The sequence below is a fragment of the Xyrauchen texanus genome, chromosome 8 (assembly GCF_025860055.1).
Source record: "Xyrauchen texanus isolate HMW12.3.18 chromosome 8, RBS_HiC_50CHRs, whole genome shotgun sequence".
Classification (NCBI taxonomy): Eukaryota; Metazoa; Chordata; class Actinopteri; order Cypriniformes; family Catostomidae; genus Xyrauchen; species Xyrauchen texanus.
The window spans coordinates 35,660,529-35,681,859 of NC_068283.1; the positions used below are offsets into that span (position 1 = coordinate 35,660,529).

Below are 21,331 nucleotides of genomic sequence, written 5' to 3' on the forward strand. Positions count from 1 at the left end.
ACTAACTAAACTAAGACTTAAAGTTGATTATAAGTAAGAAACAATACAAGATTATTTCAAAGTAAAGTAGTTTGAAAATGTAGGGACCCCGACTCCGTTGTGTCATTCGCCATGCGTTATTGGAGTGAGCATTTGCTACTGGGCTCTTTTGCACGATGGATGAAAGGTGCCATGCGTTGTTCCTGACAGGCTACCCAGCCATATGGTTAGGATTAGGGTGGGGTTGGGACATTTGCTGATTTATTTTATTTTTTTCTTGTGTGTGGAAATAACATGGACTGATAGCTTCAACAGAAGCGTATACCATCGATTAAAAATCTTAGAGCTTGCAGTAGATCTGTCTTTAAAGGTTTACAATTTATTGTTTAAAAATCAATTCCCCCCATGGAGAAAATGAATGGGATTTTTCTGATCCGGAAACTGATTGTTGCCCTCTAATTTCCAGAGATAAAGGAAAATGTGATTTCTATTATGTAGGGTGCTAATTTCCAGAGATAAGTCTTTTTTTTTTTTTTTCCCATTTAGTCCTGTTTATTGTAACTATAAATTGATCATATTATAGTCATATTAGTTTCAGACAATGGAATTGTGTACTCAACCTTACGTCCATCAACTTTTCTTTGATTTCTCCCTTCTCTGTCAAATGTGATTTTGTCAGTTCTCACGGCCTCAAGTAAGTGTTTTGAATTTGATGGCCATGAAATTAGTTCAGACTGTACACGCTGGCTCTGAACAAAACTAGGACACAGTGCAACAAACAAAACAGAACTCCGGTATCTCGAGACACATTTGGTCTGCACTTATATAGCACCTTTTTAACCTTAGCGGTATTCAAAGTGCTTTACACTTCAGTGTCTTGCCCAAGGACACCTTGGCATGTTGAGTCATGTGTGCTGGGAATCGAACCACCAACCCTGCAATTAGTGGACAACCCACTCTACCACCAAGCCACAGCCGTCCATTAACATTTTAGCACTTAGAATGTTTGTGTGAAAAACAATTGAAAAACAGTGCAAATGGATTAGATTTGCCCTGGCGCCAATTACAGAAATTGCCTCTCTTATGTCTCAAGTTAAGAGATAAAAAGTTCAGGTGAGCTTTTGGAGAGTCAGAACTCAAATTACTGGTTTTAGTCCTATCTCTTTGGTAGATCTTTTAGGGTATCTTAATGGTTTGGAGTGTGTAAGTCAGCTAACCACCAGGGTACCAGGCAGGCACCAGGGCCAAGCACCAGGTTTAATTCATTAAATTTACTTTGAGATTGTAGATATTCTTGTTCAGAAATATGATGTCCTTAGAAAGTCATTCTAACATGTTAGATTGAACTCTTTTAGTTCAAAGTGACACATTGAGTTGTTCATCACACTGAAGGTAATAAGAGAACTTCATCAATATTGAATAGTCATTAGTGAGAAAGGACTCTGTAACAATGTGATTGGATCCTATATTTGTGTTCCTGACTCTTGTCTTTGTCTAACATGTGTTCTGTTTTTCCCCATAGCCCAATCTCCACACACAGGGCCTCGCTCGCACTCACTCTTACTCCTCGTTGCCAGGTAACAAGTATACACAAGTACATACACACACATGCAAACAAACACTGACCATATACTGTAAAGCTTTCATATGAAGTTTAAAGTATTCACCATGAGGTCCAAAGCATATGATCTTTGCTGTCTGACAAGTAGAGTTGAACTTCATGAATCCTGTCTAGAACATTTACATTTTTCACAAAAAAGAAAAAGAAATACATTTTGAAGAAATTATAATTATATAACAATAATAATTTTTGCTTTAAAAATAACTAGTTATGGACCATTAGGAGAAACATCTTAACGGTCTTAAAATAAGCTTTATTTTATTTTATTTAATATGGGGTGAAATGTGAACAGGAAGGGTTTTTATAAGATTCACCAACCAAAACATTTGCTGTTTGGGTTACTTAAAATGAATTTAAAATTTCACAAATATTTTTATCTTATAGATTATGCTGCCTCCAGTATAGGTCAGGTGACCCGGGGTTCCTCTCCTACAATCAGTGCAGACTTTTACGTCGACTATGATGCTGTTCCACAGGTCCGCCCCCTGCGCTCACAATCCTTTAACACTACAGGTACCATACTTCAGTCCTCTTTCAACCTCTGATATCACAAAGCACTTTCAAATCATTCTTTCTGCCCATCTAATCATTTGTCAGTTTTAGCAACCAAGCTACAGTGGGTTTTTGCATTGTCAAGCTACAGTCTTCATCTGTCAGTCAAACTATACATTACAAAATGCGTAATCGAATATATGAAAGAAGGGCGTCAGCTGAGTTGTGTTACAAGTCCCACATCACCCCTCTTTTTGGAGCATGCGTACATTGATAACTACGATCGCATACTGTATGTAAAAAATTTGACTTGTACGATTTCAGTCGTACTTAAGCGTTTCAATTATTCATTTATTGATTTAGTCTGACTGAAATCAAACTTTTAAAGTGCATGTAATCATACTGTCACATCACCACTCAGCATATTCTGTCAAGACAAATCATCTTTGGTCTCTTCAGGCAATGAGAGCTATGTTCTGTCACATCAACAGAGTGTTCACCCTTTGGGGCATTCAGTGTTTAAGCATCATAATGAACATTCTCACTTTTTCATCATTGTTTTTCTAAACACCCATTCCCATGGAAACCAGGCTTTGACACCAGCATCATTGTTGATGCGTCTCAGGATTTGTTTTTGACACCTGCTGATTCTAATTGGACAAATAGATTTCATTACCTGAGAGAACAAAACTACACACATTGCACATCCGGTGTACACCTTATAAAAGCTCTATTTGAATATAAAAAGGCACTGCTCTCTTTTCTTAAAAAAAAAAAACTAAAAAACATTGGAATAGAAACAACAATGAAATACATCCATCTAGCACATGTTTACAAAGGAAAAACAACTGAGAAAATGCACTCAAAAATGCTTTCTGTGTTAACGGCCCTAAGATGATTTACTGGTCTTTTCTGATTTAAGCTGGTGCTCAGCTGGTTTAGCTACACAGCCAACTGGTCTCCCAGTCCGACCAGCTGACAAATACTCAAAACCACTATAAAACCAATCAAAAGATCAGCCTTGACCAGGATGGAAGACCACCTAAGACCAGAAAACCATCTTAGACTGGTTTAAGTTGTTTAAGACTTGTTTTTTCAGCAGGGTTGAAGCATGGTAGCTGTTTTCTAGCTTGTCCAAGCTGGTAGACCATTTTGGAACAGCAACAAACAAGCTATCAGTTTCAGGTCGTTAAGCTGTTTTTTTGGAACATGGTGGTTGGTCGACCAGTGAATGACCAGGAAAGCTGGCCTCCCAGCTGATTTACAGTGTTTTTCTCATTAGGGTTGGAACATAATAGCTGGTTTCTAGCTGGTCTAAGATGGTCATTAGCAGTTAACAGATGGTCTAACCAGCTTCAGGTGGTCAAATTGGTTATTGGAACACTGTGACTGTGAATGTCCAGCTTGGACCAGTTTAAGACCAATTTAGATGAGCTTAGACCACCTTTGACCATTTCACAAAACACAGGTACCAGCTTAAGCTGAAATTTCCAGCAGTATCATACTCTAGTCAATTAGGAATGCCTGCTGTCAACCAACAGTACTGCAACTATCTTAACCCAATGTTTCTCTCTCTTTCTCCTTTTCATCAGGTTCCTCACAGACTTACCAGTCATCTGCCCCAAAATATCCACAATACTCCCACCCTGATTATCTGCCACATCTCCTACCAAACCAGATGTCTGCCATGCCCACTCAGTTCACCAAACCACCTTACCTTCATGGCGGCCAATACCCTTACCCCTACTCCATGGATCACACCCCCCTCAAGAACTCAATCAACTCAAGTCCTCTCACACGCGTCCCTAGCAACCCAAACTTCTCCTCCTCTTCCTCCTCCTCCTCTGTTGTTTCTCCAGTTCAGCAGAGTGTCGAGATGAGTTCTCAGACAGAAAGCAACACTTTTTCCCTTCCAGTTGCAGTTCCACCTGGCCAACAAGCTGCAGGTTTGTGGCCACCTCCCTCCCAGCAGCCCTTAATTTCTCTGGCCAATGTTATTTCTCTGGCTATGAACTTTGCACAGTCCTTTATACCAGCTGGACCCATGCCCAACCACATACCTCAAGGTTTTCACCCCCAAATGGCCCCTCAAACAGGTTATGGGCCTATGTATGCGGCCCAGCAAGCAGGCATGGGCAACCCTGATGCTCCATACTACCAGGGGGTGCTGGCAGGGCAATATATGGACATGTGTCAAAATCCTGATCCACAGTTTCCAGCACCAATTCCCAAGCCCCAGGAGGTAAGCCAAACAACAGGTCCACCAGAGAATGTACTCCATCCAGAGGACCCAAAAACAAGCATGCATTCTCTCATCTCAGAAATGGCTGCTGGGACTAAACAGCTCCATTCCACAAACCCAACCTCTTCTTCTGGGTCCCAAAGTAGCCCACAGGTGGACCGACGATTTAGCCCCACAGGGCAGCTCAGAGAGAGGGCGGACAGCTCAGCATCGAGCTCCTACATGCCATCCAGCACCAGCTCAACAGCATCCTCCACATCCCCTAGTCCACAAAACACTGTGAGTAGTTAGAACACACAACATTTTATCTTAAAGAAATAGTTCACTCAAAATGAAAAATGCTGTTGTCATTTACTGACCCTCATGTTTTTCAAACTTGTATGACTTTCTTTCTTCTCTGGAAAGCAAAAGGAGATGTAAGGTAGAATGTTAGGGACTGACAGCTTCAGCCCTTTTTCACTTTCATTGTTTAGAAAAAAACTAAATTCAAAAGTGAATGAAAAGTAAATGGTGATTGAGGCTCACATTCTGCCTAGAATCTCCTGTTGTGTTTCACGTAAGAAAGCAAATCATCAAATCAAAAATCATTTAAAGCTCAACCTGTTGTTCTTATGATGTGTACAGTTTGAACACCCACACAAGAAGTACTTCTGTGTATATATATATATATACACTCACCTAAAGGATTATTAGGAACACCATACTAATACTGTGTTTGACCCCCTTTCGCCTTCAGAACTGCCTTAATTCTACGTGGCATTGATTCAACAAGCCCATCCGCCTCAAGGTTGTGCATGTTGTGGCTTCACAAATGCTTTGCTGCATACCTCGGTTGTAACGAGTGGTTATTTCAGGCAAAGTTGCTCTTCTATCAGCTTGAATCAGTCGGCCCATTCTCCTCTGGCCTCTAGCATCAACAAGGCATTTTCGCCCACAGGACTGCCGCATACTGGATGTTTTTCCCTTTTCACACCATTCTTTGTAAACCCTAGAAATGGTTGTGCGTGAAAATCCCAGTAACTGAGCAGATTGTGAAATACTCAGACCGGCCCGTCTGGCACCAACAACCATGCCACGCTCAAAATTGCTTAAATCACCTTTCTTTCCCATTCTGACATTCAGTTTGGAGTTCAGGAGATTGTCTTGACCAGGACCACACCCCTAAATGCATTGAAGCAACTGCCATGTGATTGGTTGATTAGATAATTGCATTAATGAGAAATTGAACAGGTGTTCCTAATAATCCTTTAGGTGAGTGTATATATCGTATAGTGGTAGTAGTGGTCAAGCAATATGTGTTTTTCAACGGCCAATATTGATGCAGTATGGTATTGAGAGGACGGGAGGCCATTTGCCAATGGAATGCTGATATGTTTATGTATTTGAAAATAGAAAATTTGCATCATCCATTCACAAGGTTGTTGGTCGATTTTGTAACTGACTCAAGGGCTGGTTCAAAAATCACAAAATGGCCAAATATTGGCCAACTGATTGTCCTAATTGATCAGTCTGTCACTATTAAAATATAAAAAAAATGATTCACCTAAACAATAAGTAGGTAATATTGGTTAAACCTGTTCTGTTCATGTTATAAGTATTTGGTTGACACTGTATCACAGAGTGGAACATGGGTGTTGTCTGTCATTACATGTCTCAAAGCGACCATTTTTTTGTTTTTCAACTTGTTTTAAAGGTATCCCTGCCCAACCCAAGCTCCTCCCCCAGTCTTACAATGTCTCTTGCTGTGACTGAGACAGCCAGTATTTCCAAATCCAGACTCTCACCTATATCTGAAGGTGAGTTTTAGCCCTATCTCTCCCAATCTCTGAAATGCACACACCCAAAAACATGTTACACCCCATGTCCCTTATACACAAATAAAGACACAGAAACACATATAAAGGCCACACACCCAAGCACAAATATTTACACACACAATCACACCCATTATTCCATGTACACAGAAACACAAATGTACATACACGTAGTGTACTCTGAACTTTAAATCTAAGCATCTTTTTACTGTCTGAAATGATTGGCTATCTCTGTATGTAATCATTCTACAATTACTGGTGAATGATCTGATGGGTTATCACATGATTATGATAAAATGCTGATTGTAAAGTGTAATTGTTTTAATAGTATCCTTCCGTAAAGTCCCTTCAACTCAGAATGCCAGAATATATCAGATAGGAACTGTAGCCTTGGCAACCCAATAGTTGAATAGAAATAATGCAGCTGCCATCTATTGACTGAAAGAGCTCACTGCAAACACATCTTTTCAGTAAGGGTCAAGATTATTAGTTTTGTTGAAGTCAACAAAATGGCATTTACAACTAATTTTACTTCTGTAATGTGACATGTTTGTAAGTGAAACAGAATATTTAATGAATGACTTGAGTTAATGCATTGGATATTGGATAAAATCGGAAATAAAATGTGATTTATTTTATCCATTGGATAACCATACCAAAAAGCCATGTCATTATAGTTTGTCTTAACATTTCCACTGTCCTTGTAATCAATTAATTTCTCCTTGTCTACAGAGAAAAAGTCTTTTGTCACTGTGGGACGATTCCAAGTCAGTCCGAGCAAAGACATACCAAACCCAATTCCCAGCCCCACCCCCAGCTTCATGCCCACTCCCACCCACACAGCTACGCCCACATCCACGCCCACCCAGACCTGTCCCATAACACTTCCTCCAGCTATACCCCATGCACACAGCAATTCAGAGAGCAGCACTGATGTGCAGGCAGAATCTGAAAGCAGCTCCTGTTCTCTGATTGATCCACTTACCAAACCACCTAGCGATACATTGCACAACTCCGACAGCACCTCCTTGTGGACTGGAGAAACTAAAACGATAGACAGTAAAGTTGTAGAGCCAGAGGAGGGCCGTGGAGGGGAAGAGGGGAAAGAGTCAGATAGAAGGCAGAGAAGGATAAGTGTGAGTTTGCTGGACGGTACAGCAGGAAGTCCTCAGTTTACTCTAAATCAGCCGTGGATGAGCTACACACGAAGTACATCGTACGCCAGCAGTGATGAGACAGAAAGCGAAGACGAAGACATGTATGAGGATCTACTGGAGCTCCGAGAGAGGTGAGCCTTTAATATTATAGTATATTATGTTATATTATATTAATATTACAGTATAGTTACTGTAAATCAGAACTGTACCAACATATTCAGTATTGGCGGGGGTCCAAATTTAACAGTTTAAGAACTGGTCATTGAAAAACACAGTTGACCACTAATCATAACATTGTGGGGTGTGTCCCCCTCAATGTATAATGTGATTTCTTTTTACAGAGAGCTTTTTCAAATTCTAGCAGTTTGTTATGCAATTACCCTCTCTAATTAAAGACTGCCGTTAAATGTTTTCCTTCGTAGATTTATACCCAAACTGTTTTTGGATCTAACATGTCCTAACATGTATCCTTTGATGGATTGCTGAATGAGCTCACTTACAATTGGATGTCATGAACACCATTGTTTCAGAGTGATTCTGGACTGTGCCCATTCATTTTCCGTTCTTTTTGTGCATTTTGTCACAAGGCAAACACTATCTTGCACATTTACATTTACAAATCTGGCAAATGCTTTTTTTTTTTTTTTTAAGTAATTTGATCAGTTCTTGTGTTCCATTAGTGTTGTTAGCACTGGCTCTTCCAGTCGAGTGACAAGAACACAACTTTTTTCAAAATAAAGTGGACTTCATCTCAGTTCAATTTTGTTCAGTTAAATTACATTTTATTCTAATTGTATAGTGCTTTTGACTATATATATATATATGTTCTAAAGCAGCTTTACAATGAATAGTTGCTTACAAACCCAAAATGAGGAAAAAATCCCTAATATCCTGTTACTCACCATCTCTCTCTTTCTTTCTCAGACATTTGTCAGAGGTTCAGGCTCTACAGGCCTCTCAGAAGCGAGAAATTGAGGAGCTCTATGAGCGGATAGGTAAAGTTCCTCCACCCGGAATAGTATCCCCAGCGGCCATGTTGTCCAGTCGGCAACGGCGTCTGTCTAAGAGTGGAGGGTACCCCACTTCTCGCCGGAACAGCCTCCAGAGACTGGATATGCTGCCTCCTACAGGTACCACATGTGACATTTGAGACCATTAAGACTGAACACATTCTTGTATTCCAAAAATCTAGATGCTGCATTATGAATGGGACAGAATGCAAGGGGTCACGAGCCATGTTTTTTAAAAGTTTGATTTCTTTTAACTTGAGGAATAATGATCAATAAACTTGAAGGTGCTGCTAGCCATTTACACAATTTACTAGCTACTAGCATTTGGCTAACTTCGACCACACTTCCTCTCTCCAAAACCATGGTCTGGTAAATGGTTTGCACTTATATAGCGCTTTTATTAACCTTAGCGGTTACCAAATCGCTTTACACTGTGACTCATTCACCCATTCACACACACCAATGGCGGAAGAGCTTACATGCAAGGTGCTAGCCTGCCATTGGTAGCAACTTGGGGTTCAGTGTCTTGCCCAAGGACACTTCAGCATGTGGAGTCATGTGGGCCGGGAATCAAACCACCAAACCTGCGATTAGTGGCCAACCCACTCTATTACCTGAGCCACAGCCGCCTGGTTTTCTTTCAGCTACAAAAGTTCTGAAGTTGTGATGTGTAACACTGTTTACAGAGCCTGTCACTGACAGGTTCTGATTTTTCAGGTCATCTGTTTCAGTGCTGTCATCAACAGATATCCAGTCAAACAACTAAGTAAAAGAATAATAAAAATAATAATAACTATAAATGTATAGGCCTACAGTTTTCAATGGGTTACAGAACACCGCACCCATCAAGTAGCATAAATAGCAGATACAAATAGTACAAAACAAAGTTACAGACTCATAAATTATTACATTGCTTTCAGTGAATGTAATTTCTGCAAACTTTCCTCAGGTATCATTCGGAAGAACTCAGTGAGTGGCAGCAGCAGTGGCTCACAGGAGAGGACCAGCAAAGGAGTGACATTTGTCTCCGATTATGCAAGAATTGTGAGTATATCTTTCTGTTTCTTAGATTTATTGATTTAATTTAGCACATTCAGAACTTTTTTTGGCTTGTTCTTCACCCTTATAATATACAGTACATTTAATATTGCACTTGCATCCAGGGGTGAAAATTTTGTCAAAATGTGACAATAAACATAGCAATTCTCAAGAGCAATTTTTGAAGGGGACACCAAGGGGTTTTTTGTTGTTGCCCCGTTTGCATTTGTATTTTATTTCTTAAACAATTATTTTAAGAATATATCATTATATTATTTACAATACACATATTTTAATGATATTTTAGGGGGGGGGGACAACCCTCAGATGGGGGGGTCCTGACCCCCCCGACCCCCCGCAATTTCCGCTTGCATCGTCTTTAAAGAGGAATGGCACATGCACTGACCTTTTGTTTCATCCTTTCCACAGTGATTTTATTTAGTTAAAGAACCCATTCCTGCCTTCCTGACAGAAATCAAGTTACATAATCGCTTCCTCATGGATGAAATGGCTTGCAACTGCCAATGAGTGTGAACGTGTGTTAGCAGGATCAAAGAAGAGTGTATTCTTCAAAGGCTGTCATAGGAATATTTTTTATTTGAAAAAGTGATATACCTCTGCTCAGTATTCTTAGGTCGACTTACCAAGTGAGCTTTTTGACAAGACCGTGTGTAATGTTTAGAACCAATCCTAGCACATATTTTGAGGAGCTTGCCCTTTCATTTGCAGTTATAGTGCCCCGTGTGGTTGAATACCTGAAATGCAACTGAGTTTTCATCTTTGTTGAACTGTTCATGTAGTTTGCTTTAATAATAGATGCAGTTACATTTTTATGATAATTTAGAATCCAAGTTCAATCAGTCATAAACACAAATTAATTGGTAATGTAAATCATTTAGCATTTCTGGTGTAAAATGGCAACACAGTACATTGGTCTATCAGTTTTGACTTTTCACCTTAAATGTAGATTTCCTTTTACGTCAAACAATCTCATGTATATATTTTTTGACAATAAATATTGTTGCTGAAATATTTTGCACACACAATAATTGCACAGAATCATTTGGTAAAATGGCTCCCATAACTCAGAGTATTGCCACTGATTTTAGTCCATTTTTTCATGATTTCTGATGCATTCTATTTTTATTTTTTCTAAAATGATTTCCCCCAATGTGTACATACATGTCATAAAAACACCAATGCTGGAAGCAACAGAGCTTTTATTTATATGTAGAGCTGAAACAACATGGGTACCAAGCGGTTTGCTTTTTCATTATGACATCATAATGCTCATGTTTAAATGACCATAATAATCATATTTAAATAAGGTGCTTCGCAATCAGATTCCATTTAGAGGTAACCATCTATTCACAGTATCACAAACAAATCAAGTTATCAAAACAAATCATTCAGGGGACAATCACTCAAATATATCTGCCTTTGTTAAACACACAGCCATGTAAATTGTTGTTAGAAATGAGTTTTAACTAGTAGGTACTGATTAAGAATTGAGTTTTGATCTAACTTCGCTTTTTTCGAAATGTCAAAATCTACCACAGGCTATTATTTCTCTTAATATGATTACCTTTCAGCTTATGATTGCCTAATTTTTGCTTTATTGAAAACTCTTCTGTTTTGATGATGCCCATATTGTTATTTGTATTGAGTGTACTGAATATATTAACTCTTTAATATGGCTTTAATAAAAGAAGGAAAAAACTGACACAATGCACTTTTCAATAGAGGCACTTTCCAATAGATGCCACAGATGGTCTTTATATGATAACAGTAACGAATTGCAGCATGCAAAATCTCAGTTTAAATGCATCGGCCTATGCAACAATGTTACATATAAGAATGTGTTAGGACAACCGATGACGTAACTACAGACATAACTGACAACTGAGAAACTGTGAAGTTTGAACAATTGTTGCCTTAATATATCTGCTTTTGATAGGACAGCAGGTGTGTTGTTCTGCATACCCAAGAGAAGATTTATACATATTATATATTTAGACAATGAGAAAAGTTGTATCATATTATGTGAGAAAACAAAATGTTACTGCCATGCAGATTGTGCCTTTTCATTTGTATTTTTTACATTTAACTCTGACGTGTGTTTTTTTTTTTTTTTTGTAAATATACAAATAAATAATGATTCACAAACAACCCAAAAAAAATCTAAATATCTATTTATTTCCAGGTTTTAATGACAAATAATCCAAACCAGGTAATTGTCTTTCCACATATTTGTCGGTATCTCTTTCATTCAAAGTGTCTTATTTATTTGCATCCATCTGTTTTTTTTATGTTAATTTATTCTATTTATTAATTTTTTACAGAACAGGAATGCACTGAGCAGCTGTTATTTATAACCTCACGAATTCCCCAGATAGATCCTGGGCTCAGTCTCAGGTTTAACTACAGTATGCCCAGAAACATCATCAGTACTGCCCCCATTTCTATTGTGTGATTGAGACAGACACATTTTTAGCACATATTGCCTCTGAATCTGGTTGATCCAGCTTACGCATATTTATATATGCAAAATGGCCAAAGTGCATCAAACTATAGATCTGAGCTTCCACTCTAAAACTACATAATAATCACATTTAAATAAGGTGCTTCGCAATCAGATTCCATTTAGAGGTAACCATCTATTCACAGTATCACAAACAAATCAAGTTATCAAAACAAATCATTCAGGAGACAATCACTCAAATATATCTGCCTAACTTTTGTTAAATACACAGCCATGATGCCATTTTTTTCTGAATTGTAAATTGTTGTTAGAAATTAGTTTTAACTAGTAGGTACTGATTAAGAATTAAGTTTTGATCTAACTTCTCTTTTCTACCACAGGCTATTATCTCTCTTGATATGATTTTTGCTTTATTGTAAACTCTTCTGTTTTGACGATGCCCATATTGTTATTTGTATCGAGTGAAAAATAAAGTCTCATTTTAGTGTATTGTTGTGTCAGCACAGAAAAATAGGCTGTAAATCACAGTAGCATCTATACAGAAAAATAACTCTACATTAAGAATGAGCATGTGTTCACTTTCTCCTCTTTGCCACCAGAGTTCAGTAAAGACTCTCTTTCTAGTTGTGCATACACACTATGGACAAATTGGCATAATTTTGACAATTTGGCATCATTCATTTAAAGTGGCAGGTCAACAACTAAGAGTGAGAGTTTATCTATTTTAAATGCATTACTATTTAATCAGTAATATAATAAAATGCTATGTGTGTCAGTCCATAGCATTCTGCTTAACATCTTTATTTGTGTTCCACTTAAAAAAGGCCATTGTTACTTTCTAAGTCTAAGTCTGTTTGGCAAAATGGTGTCACATTGGCATCCTGTGCTTGCACACTGAATATTGTGTGTTAATGCAGACGGATTTTGTTGTAAAGCATTCTCCTCTACAACAGAATACATCTTGAATCTGACAATCTGCCACCCTCAGAAGACACATGTGGCCTCATTCTCTCCTTCATTGACTCCATGTGGTCACCATGGTAACCCAGCAGCGGCATTTTATTGCTCTGCCAGGGGGGAATTCCTTCTTTTTGGCATAGAATCTCTTTAAGGGGACTCGTTTCGAATTCGGTCCTTAGCAACCAGTAGATAAGCCGCCTTGTTGCCATGCAAGGAGCACCATGTGAGATCTTCTCTAATCGCTTCAACAGACGCTTTATTATATGCACACACTTCACGTGGCATTCATGGAGGGTTTTCTGTTAAAGACAATTTGAGAAACCAGAATGTCATTGCCACACATATCAGTTAACAGGTGACCTGCACTGGTGCATTTAAAATTGGCACTCACCTGAACTAAATGTCTTTAGTATATGCAGGAATTTCATGTTGAATTTCAACCTAAAAATGTCAAAAAATTCCTGGTTCCCCGCATGAACATTTGATTACATCCAAAAGTTCAAATCATTTTATAAATTCGAAATATATATTTAGGCTATATATTCAAAATATATAGTACATCTAAATATAAAGTTATAAACCTGTATACTAATCTATGAAAATAATATATGAAAATATGTAATAGTATTTGTGAATATATAGTTACAAATCCAGAATAAATGATCATTTATTTTATTTATATTATTAAGTCTGTATATATTATTGTATATACAAACATAGTTGTGAATCAGAATTTATAGTTATAAATTGGAATATATGGTAATAAATCTAAATATATAAATGCAAATCCTGAATATATGTTACATTTTCTGAATATATAATTGTACGTCCAAGCATGAAGTAATACATCTGCATGTATAACTGTAAATCCAGAATATATAGCCATGAATTCTGAATATAACGTTGTAAATCCTGAATATACAGTCATAATCTGAAGCTATAAATCTTTAATATATAGTTGTACATTTTAGTATGTAGTTATAAATCTGAATTTATAAATGCAAATCCTGAATATATAAATGTAACTTTGAATATAGTTATAAGCCTGAATATATAAATGTAATTCCTGAATATATATATATATATATATATATATATATATATATATATATATATATATATATATATATATATATATTCAGGAATTACATCCTCATCACTTCACCTTCACTAATTACCAGGAGATCCAGAGGAATCCTGGAATTCAAGGCAAAAACTTACAACAGGGGGTTCAGAAAAGAAAGCACCTGTTTCTAGCTGATGCTGTCTAGCATTATGGGAATAGATTAGCAAATATGTTGTATCGAGGAAAAGAAGAAATTATCCAAAGGCCAAAGTCATGTTAAAACTTAAAGGGGTCATGACATGAGAAACCAAATTTGCCTTGATCTTTTGGTATATAAGAGGTCTTTGTATCATTTAAAACGTCCTGCAAGTTTAATATTTTAAGACGTCCTCCCCATTCTAAACGAATCATTTATTTAATCAAGCTCAAAATACAGCTCGTTCTGGATTCATGGTTAGAAGTGACGTGTCGGTTAGAAGTGACGTAACAGCGTTTGCATATGACCGCCTCCAGCACAAGATAACTACGCTTTAAGCGCAAGACAACTACGCTCATTTCGTATCGCCGTGCGCCTCACAAGTGTTCAGTCGATGGACAGCGAGCTCTGACAGAGACTACTTGTGCACAGGAAAATTACGATGCCACACAGATGTGCTGTTCCTGGCTGTGATCAAAAAAAACCTCTGAATAAGCTGCCGAAAGATCCAGACGTCAGGGGAAAATGGATGCAGTTTATTTTTTGCGGATGTCCCAGTCACGGCAGTGTTAACTTAAGCGTTTGTTCTGTACATTTTAAGGATGACTGTTTTGAGAACAAATCTCAATATGATGCTGGCTTTGCCAGAAAACTGTTGCTCAAAGATAAGTCCGTGCCGACTATTCTGGGAACAACGACGACGCAAACTGTAAGTAATCTATTTTAAACTTTAAACTACTTTTTAAAGCGCAATTTCATTCATTATGAATAATCACAGTGTTTTTACTTAGTTTACTTGCATATTGTTCTGGCTGGGGGCGTCAATAATTGATGCATAGGCACTGACGTTAGCCAATCATAACAGTGGGCGTTAACACTGAAGTCTTAAATGGAAAACGCCCCCAAAACAGACTGTTTGAATCAGAGGATGAGAAACAGGGTGGGAAAAGGTCATAAATCACTAAATTTAAAAAGTTTTTCTTAAAAAAAAATATATTAATACTATAATTGCACCTAAGGGAACATAATAATACAATAAAAAAAACCCATGTCATGACCCCTTTAAGTGTAAACACAGAGTCTCTATGGCACTGTTTATTTTGAGCAACCCATCCAGTTCTACACAACAATGACTTCACAAGTGAAGTAAATTGTGGGCGGGGCTATCAGATTGTTTAACCAACAACATATGGGGCAATTCTGTTCTGTGGCACTAGTTTCAAGGAAATTACACACATCAGGTTTAACTGAAGTCCTTTAAAAATCTAAGCAGCCTAATTGTTGCTTTTTTAGACAAGCATCACTATTACTAGTAGCATATTGAGGACATGTGTGCTATTAGATTCTAAGTGATCGAACTTCTTATGGATGATAAAACAGGACAAGATATAAATATTTAAAAATAAAGGGACAAGTTCACACTTTTATCTTAGGTGAATGAGAAGCCACCAAGCAACCTCATTAAACATCTTACAGTAGCATCACTCTCAATGCCTTAGCAACCACCCAAAACACATTTGCAACTGTATAGCATCACTCTGGCAACACCCAGAATACCCTTGCATTCAGGTAGCATTTTGTATAGGCAAGAGCTATTGATTTGTTTAATGACAATGAGATCCCAGGAGACCAAAGAGACTCAACTAACTTCTGTTTTGGCGCCAAGAGGATCCAGTTCTTTTTTATTTCCTCTCAAAATGGTTCGTTCTGAAAATGAACAATCGACTTAAAATGAGTTTAATAGATAATGTTGACAAACCAATTGAGGTTCTACTCAGGGTTGGAGAAGGGAGCATGCAACCTTGCATAAAGGAAATTCAATTTAGATTGCTGCGCTGCTCTGCATTTGCCCCCCCATGGGAGTGGGGAGCTCAAAAATAAATGCCTCCAAAATCACAGACCTCACATGTTTAATAATCTGTGTGTAATGAGAGTCTTGGTCGACTGCAACATATAATCTCACCGCTGATCAAAAGCACAGACATGGTGACACACCCTGTGTTTGTTTATTTGTTTTATTGTATGAAACAACTTGCTGCAGACCCAGGCAGCTCAGTGGAACTAGAACGTGTGGGATCTCAAGCCAAGGTAGCCTTGAGGATTTATTGATAAGCAATTATTTGTGGAGGCTTATGAGAATCTGTTTCATTCATCAAATGCTGTACATCCATATAGGAGAGATCCTTGCATCCATCCATCCATCCATCCATCCATCATCAAAATCAACTTGGTATGTGTATTTAAATGAACATGAGGTTTCTTTTTTATCATTTTGGAGCCATTTAGTTTGAGTAAAGCTTTGTGACCTCATATTGCCTGGTTTCTATAAAAGGGAAAGGGTTCATTGGTTACTTAATATCTACCTCTGCAGACGTTGATGGAACACCTGTCTTCTGGATACTGGCAGATAGTTCTGGCTGAGCATATGGAGCCTCGTGGGAGTTTTGAGTTTCATTTCCAAATTCTGGACAGTCTAATCATGGAGGTAATACAGTGTGAAGTAGAGAATGGTTTCACTTCCACCATAAATGCAATTTACCAGCATTTATAGCATTTGACTGTGAGTAGGTCCTGCACATCACGATTGCACTGTTCTTGGCAAACTTTGTACTCGAATGCCTGGAGACACATTTTTGGCAACAGGAGGATTTTTCCGGCAATTTAGTCATACATTCACCACCTATCAGGTTCCCTGTTTTAATATTACCCTCATTTGCCCTTTGACCCTATGAAGTGTTCTGCATAAGTCATAATCTACTGGTAAAGACTGTGTCGTCCACAAGGAAAAGACTTTCCTTTTTATAGATGATATAATGATAAAACTTACAGCTTAAAATCTGACTTAAAATAGTTTGATTTAACAGCCATAAATACCACAAACATCAAATAATAAATCAAGGAGTTTTACAATATTTTTATTGTCCAGATGTCTTGATATTTAGGCTATTACTTTGAATTCAAGAGTAATTAATAGTGCTATCAAGTAAGGAAAGCATCACTATTTTTATTGCTCATACTTAGGGTTAGAGATATAAATAAACCTCTAGACCTAAGAATTACATTTTGGTGCATAACTTGCCCCATACCATTTTAGCTATGAACATGAATGATATGCTAAATCTTGTGACTTTTCTAAGCAATCACACTTTTTTCTTGGTAAAGTATAAAACAGATGAAAAAGATACCAGAGATAAACTGAAGCAGCAACACAAGTCATATCTAGTTACCAGAATATCATAGAGACTTCAGGGTGGGCTCTTTTGACTGACCAATAAGCAACCACCAAGCAGTGGCCCTGCAACCACAAAGCAAAGCATTACAAAAACACTCAGAACACCTTAGCAACCACAGATCCATGCCCTTGTAACCACCCACAACACCCTAGTATGGTGGCAGTGAGTTTTGTATGGCCAAGCACCAAAAATCCACTCTGAAATTACCATTCATTTTGATAGAAAATAAACGACTTCATGTCACAGCACAGTTTCTTTTTGAAAATTCATCTACATCAAAGCCAACTATGTTTTAACCCTTTCAAGTGTGGTTTGCTCACAAACACAACACAAACTTAGAAATGTCTAAGAGCTTACTGCACTGAATCTGTAATAGCCAAAGCCTATGCCAGTCAAAATGGGGAAATCTGATCGGAAACATTTTGTTTGCTGCAATATATTCACTTCCATTTACTGGCTGTTCCATTGAGTGTAACATCTCAGAGGCTCTGCCAGCAAACCCATCCAGATGACATATCAATCAGGCCAGTTAGACTTTGACTCAATTAAGTGTTGGCACTAAGCAACTGGAAATCTAATTTATTTCGCATTAGGCGGTTTCTTTGTTAATGCTTTGTCCAGTGCATCCGACAGGCCTTGTCTCACTGTGCCAGAGCTTGTTTCAACTACTTATTTTTCAAAGCCTACCAATACCTCTTTCTTAAAAATGTTAACCACAGATGTGTATACATGAATACAGTGAACCCTGTTAAAAAGACCAGCTTAGACAAGCATGAATGTTCATTCATGCTAGTCCAAATGCGTCTTTACACAACCGAGTTTAGGCTGCACTGTGCCAGCTCAAAATTGTGTGTAAAGATGCAATGCCACATAAAAGCAAGATTAAATTATGCCTGCTCTGACTCACCTTAGTCCCTAGTGTCAAAGGAAGTTTGGATGCTGATTTTGTCCTGTGTAAATTAAATGCTGCATCAGCTTAAAGGAATAGTTCATCCAAAAAGGAAAATTCTCTCATCATTTACTCACCCTCATGCCATTCCAGTTATGTACGATTTAAGTAACCATTATTGAAGTTTTTTTTACTATCAATCCTCACTTTTACTTTCACATTCTTCTTTTGTTTTGCCGATTCGTAGTCTTTGTGCATATCACCACCTACTGGGCACGAAAGAGAATTTTTATAAATAGAGACATCAGGGTGTGCTCTTATAAATGACCAATAAGCAACCATCAAGCAGTGGCCCTGCAACCACAAAGCAAAGCCTTAAAAAAACACCCAGAACACCTTAGCAACAGCAGAGGCATGCCCTAGCAACCACCCACAACACCCTAGTATGGTGGCAGTGAGTTTTGTATGACCAAGCACTAAATATCCACTCTACCATTACCATTCATTTTGACAGAAATATCACCACCTACTGGGCAGCAAAGAGAATTTATAGTAAAAAAGGGTTATTGATCTGTTTCTCAATCACACCTATCAAATCACTTCTGAAGATATTGATTTAACCACTGGAGTCTTATGGATAACTTTTATGCTGCCTTTAAATGCATTTTGGAGGTTAACATTTTTTGCACCTATTGCCTTGCATTGTGAGGGCCTACAGAGCTGAAATATTCTGAAATCTTTGTTTGTGTTCATCAGAAGTAAGAAAGTCATGCACATCTGGGATGGCATGAGGGAGAGTAAATGGTGAGAGAATATTCGGGTGAACTATTCCTTTAAACTGTGTTGTTGTCATGATAGAGCATTTCATAATTCTGCCATATATTTAAAATCATTTACTATTTTCATTAACTTTATATTTCTATATTCATAATTTTATATTTAAAACATTGTTCTCATTATATTTTATGCAATTGTAATTGCCGCATCACTAGGCAGGCTTTGCGATGGAACCCCCAAGGAAAGCGGAAGAAAGGCCATCCAAGAAACACCTGGCAACGTGACCTTGAGGCAGACATCACCAAGATGGGATACAACTGGAGTCAACTGGAAAGAATGGCCCAGGACAGAAACCTCTGGAGATCTATTGTTGGCAGCCCATACCCCAAAATGGGTGAGAGGGCATAAGAAGAAGAATTGCCATGTAAAAGCATTTGACACCTCTGAGCAGAATTAAACAGCCTGAGTAAATACATCTAAATGCCACTTAGCATAGGGAGGAACAACTCTCTATTAAAGTCTATGGTTAGTTTTAGGGTTAAGGTGATATTGAAATGTTTTGACAAGCACACATGAGCGTGGTGTTGGATGTCTCCATAATTTAACCACATAGTGTATATCGTTTACATTTAAATTCATTTGAGTTTGTGTCTGGCAGCTTTTTCGGGCTCCGAGATAGCAACTGTGCCAGGAATGGATAATTGAATATAACATTGAAATAATTGCCATGATAATAGCATGGTCTTATTGAGCTCTAAGTTTTGCCATTAAGGATATATTTGGGCATCATTGTTGATAGAAAATTCATACATGCCCTTTGAGGTAGAATGATCCAAGGGAACATCATTAGCTCCAGAGTTCCTATTGTAGTGTTTCGTCCTTTCATCAAGAGAACACACATTAAAAGAAAACAGAGACAGATTTTATGCATACATTCAGTCCTTAAGAACATGTTTTACAGTTAAAACACATTTAAGCAGACAAAATATTTTTTTCCTTTTTTTCATTCAGATATGCCACATGGTGAATGAAACTATTAAAATGAGCAATTCACAAATCTTTACAAATGCCAAGGACTTCCACTTGCGGCTCTTAGTTGTTTGAGTGGTCAGAAAGTGGTGTAAATTACAGGCTAGTTTATAATCTATGAATACCCCTTTCATGCTTAACAAAAAACCTTACTAAATGTGACATATAAAATGGAAAACATGAGTAATGATGCAGAGGTTGGTAGCATCAGAATGCTTTGATGCCCATGGGCACGATTGAGCAACAGAAGATCAGATAAGATCAATGACTGTATGTATATTACACAAAACAAACAACACATAGATAATTAACATTTTTGGCATAGATATAAAACCCCCATTCATAGTGTAAGTGTTACTATTTGTAAAAAATAATAATTAAAAATAAAAAAAAAAATAAAAAAATTATTTTGGAAGTTAATGGAGCTGCAAAATAAAGTCAATGTTACAACAAGGCTATATGAATGAAGGAATAAAAAAAACAAATACAATTAATAATTACTTCCAATTTTTATTCCTAAATTATATTCACCTCTACCTTATAAATGCGTAGATCACAAAGTCCTGCTACAGTATTTATGAGCTCAATAAATAGAACTAACTAGAATATAAAAATACTCACACACTGTTTAAAAGTCAACGTGTGATTTTGCAGAGAATATTAATTTGAAAAATAATTGTAAGTCTATTTGGGCAGCAGTACAGTCCCGCCCCTCATGAATAATTCAAATTAACCCCGCCCCCAAAGCGTAGAAGCCGTTGCAGAGCCCCCGAATGCGCACGGCGCCTTCAATTGCTATCTGAATTGTGGCGCTACAGTTTGTATATACAGGTCCTGCTTCCCGTGGGCGCGACGGGCACTGCGTTCGTGTTCAACGGTGATCTTTAGATCACAAATCCATTACATTTGCGACGTACCGATGCATACAAAAGCCAGGAGTTACGCCTTTCGCTCTGTTTATCAGGAAAGGAAAACAGAAGGCTTGCACACTTGACGAAGGTGTTCCTTCCTGTCTCCAGCGGTTCCCACAATACAGACATCAGCGCCAACGAGAAGATACAAATTCATACGGCACGAAGAGAAAACAAAGGGTAGGTCCAGTGTCCAAATAACGATATGAAACCAAATCCATGTAATAGACGGCGCTCGTGCCGAATTACGCGTCGTTTTGGAGCTGTTCGTCGTGCTTGATGAATCAGTGAACCAGAGAATCATCTTGTTTATTTACGTAAGATGATGGATAGCATTGAATTGCTTAAAAATGTGTATACACCGAGTCTTTTTGCTCCAGTGGCTTTCATTTGAAATGGACGTATCTGTATCTTTTGACGGGGATACTTAGAATT

At 37.8% G+C, this 21,331-nt stretch overlaps 2 protein-coding genes across 2 annotated transcripts in view; both read left to right on the top strand.

Moving 5' to 3' along the window:
- LOC127648439 (serine/threonine-protein kinase WNK4-like) overlaps positions 1 to 11,519 on the top strand; it is a 74,909-nt gene extending 63,390 nt beyond the window's left edge. The window contains exons 13-20 of the mRNA XM_052133114.1: positions 1,502 to 1,556; positions 1,985 to 2,113; positions 3,685 to 4,613; positions 6,028 to 6,130; positions 6,881 to 7,436; positions 8,230 to 8,435; positions 9,265 to 9,359; positions 9,783 to 11,519. Coding sequence (XP_051989074.1) covers positions 1,502 to 1,556; positions 1,985 to 2,113; positions 3,685 to 4,613; positions 6,028 to 6,130; positions 6,881 to 7,436; positions 8,230 to 8,435; positions 9,265 to 9,359; positions 9,783 to 9,785 — 2,076 coding nt within the window. The 3' untranslated portion in view covers positions 9,786 to 11,519. The remainder of the gene's footprint in view (positions 1 to 1,501; positions 1,557 to 1,984; positions 2,114 to 3,684; positions 4,614 to 6,027; positions 6,131 to 6,880; positions 7,437 to 8,229; positions 8,436 to 9,264; positions 9,360 to 9,782) is intronic.
- A 9,279-nt stretch (positions 11,520 to 20,798) lies between these two features.
- The window catches only part of LOC127647151 (protein TANC2-like), a 208,890-nt gene continuing 208,357 nt past the window's right edge, over positions 20,799 to 21,331 (top strand). Inside the window, 1 exon segment of the mRNA XM_052131231.1 lies at positions 20,799 to 21,076. The gene's annotated coding sequence lies outside the window, so the exon portion shown is untranslated.